This window comes from Tetrao urogallus, assembly GCF_951394365.1.
Source record: "Tetrao urogallus genome assembly, chromosome: 24".
In the NCBI taxonomy this organism is placed as follows: Eukaryota; Metazoa; Chordata; class Aves; order Galliformes; family Phasianidae; genus Tetrao; species Tetrao urogallus.
This window is the reverse complement of record NC_136837.1, coordinates 3,456,394-3,463,970: the sequence shown is the minus strand read 5'-3', so window position 1 is coordinate 3,463,970 and position 7,577 is coordinate 3,456,394. Positions and strand designations below refer to the sequence as shown.

The window sequence follows — 7,577 nt, the reverse complement described above, 5'->3', positions numbered from 1 at the left end:
CTTCTGCTCTCCCCACTCCGACTCTCACCTGGCTGATCCCTCCAAACCTGTGCTGGGTTCAGGTGGCAGCAGGGAGATGCTCACCCTCATCTCACCCTGCAGAGCCCTTCCTGCTGGCAGGACACACAGCGCAAATACTGCAAACAGTCCCTTCCTCTGGGTTTCCCCCCCCCAGCAGCTCTGTAGGAGACCAGAGGGGACCACAGGGCCCCTGCTAGGAATCAGAAAGGCAGAGGGCTTCCACCGTGCTGCTCAACCCCTGGCTCACCCCACCGACTGCTAGCAGCAGGCAGCCCCTGAGCACGATGCTGGAGCAGGCACAGCGTGGGGTGGGCATGGGGGGCAAGCTCTCCCATTTGTTCTTCTCAGGGTGGAAAGCTTCTGCAGACTCCAGGACGGTCGGCTGGTTTCCTGGAGACACAAAGTGAGGCGGCAGGTCACCAGCAAGCACCTCTTTACCCTGTCTGCACCCCAAAGCCCATCCCCCCTTATGGGTTCTTTTCACTGTTCCCTCAGGCCAGGTCTCCCCGTTCTGTAATGACTCTTCTTTGCTTTTAAAGTGTCACCTCCATCCCCAGGGCCTCACCCAGTCCCCCAGCCACGACGACTCTGCTTTTCAGGTAGCCAGCCACAAAGTCTGCTCGCCGTTTCTTCAGGTAGAAGGAGCGCTCCATCTTCATCCAGCCACCTGCCAGGGGCAGCACAGACAGCATCACAGCAGCACTCAGCACCACAGAATCATTCAGGTCAGAAAAGACCTCTAAGATCATCAAGTTCAACAGCCCACCCCCACCGTGCCCACTGAATACATCCCGCAGTGCCACATCTCCATGGTTCCTAAACACTCCCAGGGATGATGACCCCATCACCCATCTGCCTCTCTGGCCTCCTGTCCCTGGGAACCACACATCCTTGGGGCAATAAAACCCACAGTGCAGGGGGGGTCTGCTTCCTTTCCACCTTGTCAAACCCAGCAGCTGCAGAACCCCTCTGGACCATATGTTTCCCCCTCCTGCCTCCTCTTATTAACCCCCAGTACCCACAAAAACCAGCAGGTGAGAGCTGAAACCCCCACCCGCTCACCCCAATAGCACATGGGCACATCCCCACATGCACCCACCCCCACCCACAGACCAGCACAGAGCTGTGACATCCTACCTTGCTCAAAGTCAAACACATCCACAGTCCTCATGAACTTGGGCTGCCTGTACAGCCGGCCCTGCCGCAGGCCCCCAAGGCTGAACAGTTTGTCTTCGGTGGGCACGAAGCTGGAGAAAGCTCTTTTATTGGGGATATTGGGGAACTTGGTCCACGATCTGGTCTCCGTGTCAAAGACCTCGAAGGCGTTGACGGCGTACTTGGACTGCCTTCCCCCTGGGTGAAGGGATGGGAAGAAAAGCATCAACAGCAGCCAAAGGTCAAACAGCAGCAGCAGAGGATGCTCCTGGGCTTGGATGAGAGCAAACTGCCACCAGTGGCATCCTGTGCTCCCTCTTTTGTAATTGCAGCTGCATGAGATCGAAGCACCCCATTTCTCAGTGTGTCACATCTTCCTCTTCCCTCCAAGCCAGCAGTAGATGCAGGAAGGTGTTTGGTATGCATTGGTTTAATCAAGACAAACGCAGGACAGAGAAGGGATCAGCACTGAGGGATGTTTGCAATTCAGATGAGCTCAGCGGCGGCACAAAGCAGTGATCCCAGCAGAACAGCAGAGTCAGAGCAGCTGCTGCCACAACCCACAGACATGCCTTATTGTCCCCCCATCAGATGCAAGGGGACGCAGCTGCTCTCAGCCTGGGTGCTCCATGTGCCTTTGAAGCAGAGCCTTGGCTTGCTACCGGCCCCACAAAGCGTTTGCTGGCAGCAAACAAACTACAGAATAGATCAAAAGAGCCTTTTCTGGTGGCACCCTCCAGACAGGCAGTGCTGCACGGTGGTTTGAGCTGCTGGGACTGCTGGGTTTGATCACAGCTTTGCTGCTGGTACAGCTCATTTGGCTGTGAGCCTCCAGCAGCATTTCCCTGCCTTAGTTTCCCTTTCTGTAGGATGAATGAAAACCCTTCCCTGTAAAAGGGTTGGCCCAGCACTTCCCAGCAACAGCAAGTCTTTCCTTCTGGCCCTTCACGAAGGCGAGCAGCGCTTTGATGGCATAACATGGACAGAAGCACTGTTATTCAACAGCTGAGTGCAAGGGCTTTTGTTGCGGTCTCAGGGCTGCACACTGAGCAGCAAACAAACGAGGGGAACCATTCAGCAGCAGCACTGAGCTGCTGCAGGACCTGCATGGGCACAAGGGCTCCTGCAGTTACTGAGGAGGTGTGAATGCAAACCCTACGCCCAAGCCTGGCATGTATGAGTGCACGAGAAGCAGATGAGGATGGAAAGCATTTCCCCAAGCAGACTCAGTGCCCAAGGAGGTGAAGGCAGGTGCTTACCCAGCACGTAGATCTTGGTGCCCCTCAGGAAGGAGGTGGCTGCATACCGTGCTGTGGGCATGGCTGCCAGGGACACCCAGATGTCCTTCAGCATGTCGTAGTGCTGCAGGTAGTTGTGTGGTCGTAGGTCAGCTCCCATCCCACCAGCTGCATACACTCTGTAGTCTGGGCAGGGCCAAGGGGTGAGAAACCACAGTATTAAATATGGGAAAGCACACCTGAGGGATGTGGGGAGCTATTTCTGTTCCTTGCGCTGAATTGATCTGCCATAACCAAGCACACAGGGAAAACCAGCTCTGAGATGGTGAACAATCTTTGTAAACATTCCTCCATGGCAGCTTTTAGAGCTACATAAGCAAATAAATGGAGCGGCTTTCAGAGGAGCTGCCTGTGGATCTGCACTGATCCCCAGTGTGTGTGCATTGCTCCTGGCCCCAGGTATGCAGTGCCAGCTCCCAGCTGTTCAAAGCGGGGCAGAACATGTGAAAGTAAATCAAAGCTCCACCTCTGTGCCTGGAGATTAGAAAATGAGATGGGCAGATGAAGGCAGAGCCCTGCAGGCGTTTAACAGAACGTGGGTATGGCTGTGGTTAAGCTCATGGAAGGGAGTGAAGCAGGAGCCCCTTCCCTGTGCACTGATCTGGGCCCACAGTTATGAAGCCAGCTCTTGTGTTGGGTGCTGGGTTTGGAACAGAGACTCTGCTCATATGAAGGCTGAAGGCTGCTCTGCGGATTGGGGTCATGCACCTCTCCCCCTTCACTGTGCAGCCAGAGGCTCTGCCCATTTCTTCTTCATGCTGGGACCTGAACTGGCTGCAGATTTGGGGAAGCCCAGCTTCAGCCCTGCAGGTTGGAGCTGCCAGAAACACGGCCAAGCCTCAGCCCTTGCAGCTCTTGGGCAGAGCGCACTGCTGCCTGCATCAGCTTTTGGCAGCCAAGAATGGTCCATTGGTGAAATACGACAACCACGTGAGGCTCGGCCTCCGTAAGCAAAGAAGAAGAGGTTGAGGAGCAATCCAATCCTACAGCACTGCCCAGAAAGCATTTATACCCCACGCATGGGGGGACACCAACCCTCCCGCACCCTGCTTACCTTTTGCCGTCACCGAGATGCCCATGGCCGCCTCTCTCAGCGAATTCCTCTTCTTCCACTTGCCTTCATCCACGTTGTACATCTCCACGATCTTCAGAGGCGCTTGGTTGGCCCCCACACCCCCGATCACCATGATCCTTTTGCCCAACGTGGCCACCGCCACCCCGGCCCTGGCAGTGGGCATGGGGGGCAGCGACGTCCATTGGTCAGCCTCGGGGGAATAGACCTCAAAGCAATCCATGGGGACACCGTTGTCATCGCAGCCCCCGATGGCAAACACCTGCCCACCCACTTCCACCAGCGTGGAATAGACCCGGCGGCTCGGCAGCGGGGCGAGGGTCTTCCATTGGAAATCCCTGGCGTTGGCCACCTCCATGGTGTCGGCATCCACCTGCTGCTGATGGGGCACCTAGGCTGTAAAACACAGCGGGGAGGTGCAGGAGGAACGCAGAGTGCAGCAGTCAGAGCAGAACAGACCCTAAATCCATCGCAGCCACCTGCCCCCCCCCCCCCCCCCGATGCCAGCAGTACCTCTGCCTGCAGCTCTGCTCATCCTGCAGATCCACATCTGCCTCAGCAGCTCATGCAGAGCTGAGCCTAAAAATAAAACGAAACAAAAGGGGGGAAAAAAGCAATAAAAATAAAACAAACCCAGGCAGGAGAGCTTGGAGTCACTTTGCTTCCTGAGCATCCCCACCCCCAAGCGACATTCAGAGCAAGGAGGGCTGCAAGCTGTCTGCTCCCTGCCCTGCAGCATCTCTGCCTGCTGGGGAACTTTTCCTTGCTCTGAGCTTTCCTTCCTCTGAGCCCATTTCTCCTCCTGACCCTTGTGATGCAGGGACACAGTGATGAGCCATGCCAGGCTCCAGCCAGCAGCCCTGAGGACAGGCTCCAGCTCTGGCTGCAAACCCTCCTTCCTTCCTCTCCCCTCCCAGACCGGCCATTAAGCAATGCAGACGAGATTAATTAGTACAGGAAGACAGAAAGAGGGCAAACAGGAGGAGGGAAGGCAGCTGCTCATCCACCATGCAGGGTGGTGCTTTTTGCACTGAGCATCTCCACCTGCGTGCCCCAGATTGGGGTAACAACCTCCATTAGAACAAAGCAAGGTTTGTCTCTGCCCTTGCAGGCTGCTGCCTCGCACACCTGCGCTGGGATGGGGCTGTTCCCACTTGTCCCCATTTGCAGCCCCCCAGATTTTCTCAGTTATCCCATCACTGCCTGCTCTGTGGGGACCGACTGAAGGTGACTTCCACGCTCCTTCAGCTCCTGCTTTTCATCTGAAAGCGTGACTCAAAGGACAGCGATGAAAAGCATCAGCAAAGCGCACGTGGACAGAGATCCATCAAAATCGCATCACTTTCAAGCACAAAACCCAACGGATTTAACAGGGTCGAAGGAGCACAAAGCAGCAGCGCTGCATCCCATCCAGCAGCCAAAAGGGAAAGGGGCAAAAAAACAGATGAGGTCGGCAGCTGCCATCCTCCCCCCGGTCTGCAGCACCTCATGCTCTGATGTGCATCAGCAGAGCAGCACAGGGGAGGGGGAAGGGGGGAGGTTTAAGCAGCTCTGGGCTACAGCTTTGGTGCATAATTAATTTCTCTCCAGGTAAACTGTCGTGCATTGCCACGGATAAATCCAGCCGAGTGCATTAGAAAAGAAGAGCCTGCTCCTATCTGCGGGCACACGATGGGTTTGCAGGCTGACCTCTGCTAAGTCTGTGCCGTGATAAAGCACAGCCCTGGGATGAAGCACAACGTCACCGCTGTGCCAGACAGCTCCTGTGCTGCCATTCATTACACAGAGCTGCACCTCGAGGATGATGCTCTATTTTTTAGCAAAGCGTTGCCTCAAAAATCTCTTTTTTCAGCACACCAACACGTGAGCGTTGCTCCAAGCAATGGGGGTGCATGGGGGGATTGCCGAGCAAAGAACAGCAGAGTGAGAGCTGCAAACTCAGCCCAGCTGTGGCTCAGCAGAGCTCTGCCTCAATTCGGCTGCCTTGGCAGAGGGAGAGTTCAAGAATTCGCTGTTTTTCCCTTTCATGCTCTTAAAAGCAGATCGAGGTCAGTGTGAAGCTCTCCATTATGCATGTAGGCTTTGTCTGGGGCTCTCCAGCATCACCTGGAAAGCATCGCTGTGCTGTAGGAGCTGCCAAACGTGCTGACCCAATGCCCCACTGCACTGCAGCCACGTTCTGCTCCAGGCAGAGGGAATTATCACTTAATTAGACCAAACCCATCAGAAGCATTAACATTTCTTTCCCCTAAATGGCTGCGTTAGGATCACAATGAACGGTAATTGCTTTCCTATCGGAGGAGATGGCAAGCAGCGAGCTGAGCCCACACCAGTTCTGGTGACATTTATTGCCTACAACAATTTGTGATTTATTGGAGAGGCTGTGCTGAATGCACTGAGGCTCTGAGCTGCCCAAATAGGGCAGGCTTTGTCCCCAAATCCAGTGCTGCCATCTGGGGCTGCCTGTGCTCCCTTTCCCACATCCCCTCCCTGGGATTTAGATGCTTTTATGCTCCAGGTTTGATGTCCCTCAGTGGAATGGGTGGGAGGGAGCACAGAGTGTGAACCCATCCTGCACAATGCTGGACAACTCTGCTCTGAAGCCCCAGAAGCATCGCATTGCTGCAGCTCATCCCCCCCCTTTTGGAGACCCCACAAAGGTGCAGGTGACCACACACATCCCCTTAGCAGCTCTCACAGCAGCATCAGGGCTGCACCCTCATCTCCACCACCCCCAAAATGGGTCACCATCACAAACGGTGATGGGTCAGACCCAGGGCTCCTGCATCCCCGCTTCCACCCATGTGCTCCTTGCTGTCAGTGGGGTTAAAACAAAGCTGCCACAGAGAAACCTTGCTCCCTACCGAGAAAAAGAGCTTGTACTCACCTCTGTGCCATGCAAGATTCACCCTCGGCTGTCCTACAGCTTGGGAAAAGTGGCTGCAAACAGAGCAGAGCACAGCGTGCTGCCAAGCAGGGTTTGTTCCCAGCACAAGGGGATGGGCATCACAGGAACGGGGGCAACAGGAGCTGGAAATAGCACAAACCCTGGGAAGGAATCACAGCTCCACGCAGGAGTCAGCAGCTCCAGCTCGGATCTGTCGGCACTGTGAGAGAAGGAGCAGGGAGAGATGACACAGCACAGCAGTGAGGATGGGGCTCAGCGTGGGGAAACCGCTCTGCTGTGAGGATATGGAGGAGATCCCACAGAGCATCCCCACCTGCAAGGATGGGGGCTTTTGTCCGGATGGGGGAAAAGAGGCAAAAAAAAAATAAGAGAAATAGGAGGGGAAAGGCAGCGATCGTTTCCTTGGGGCTGTATTTCCTTGGATCCCAAAGAAAGGTGGTGGGTGAAAAGTTTCTGGTGCAGAGCAGCGCCCACCCCCTGCCCCCAGTGTAATTGAGGGGAGCTGCTTTTCCTCCTGGCAGCGCATGCACATCACAGATAAACATCAGCAGAGTGAGGAGAGGCCCTATGGGCGTTAGCAAATGACTGCAAATTTCACACCAGCCCCTCAGGAAACCCCACGACCCCCCTGCTGCTGCCTTTGCTTCTCCCCACTCGGGTTCCAGCAGCTGGGATTTCAAACTGAACGTGCACGAAATGCTCAGGCTGCTATTTCTGACCTCTCCTCACACCGAATTGAGTTTCCTTTCCATAGTAACGGCCACCAGGAAAAATAACAGCAACCAGAGCCAGCAGCTCCTTGCTTTCCACTGCAAATAACCCCACTGGCTTTCAAGGAGATTTCTAGCTGCGATGCTTTTGCAAAGGGAACAAATGGCACCTTGGAGCAAAGAAAAAGCAGCAGCGCTCACAAGGAGCTCATTTGGAGCCTCTCCCTGCAGACAGACGGAAGGACAGAGGACAGTGCCACTCAAATTGAGCTCCCTGGCTTCCCAACAGAAAAGACCCCTGAGGTCCTTTGCAGCCACGCACCGTTTGCTGATGGGGGGGAGGCAGAGAGCTCACGCTCGACTCACAGCCCTGCGATGGGGATGGATGCCAGCAGCTTCAACACGCGACGGGA

At 55.3% G+C, this 7,577-nt stretch overlaps 1 protein-coding gene across 1 annotated transcript; it reads right to left on the bottom strand.

The window, feature by feature from the left end:
- Positions 1 to 214: 214 nt before the first annotated feature.
- KLHDC8A (kelch domain containing 8A) lies at positions 215 to 3,910 on the bottom strand (the record flags this gene model as incomplete). The annotated part of the gene is made up of 5 exons (XM_079546314.1): positions 3,529 to 3,910; positions 2,436 to 2,600; positions 1,159 to 1,374; positions 587 to 688; positions 215 to 411 (listed from the first exon to the last, which is right to left on the bottom strand). Exons 1-5 carry the CDS (start codon positions 3,902 to 3,904, stop codon positions 215 to 217), a joined length of 1,056 nt encoding a protein of 351 aa, XP_079402440.1. The 5' UTR covers positions 3,905 to 3,910.
- Between the last annotated feature and the right edge of the window lie 3,667 nt (positions 3,911 to 7,577).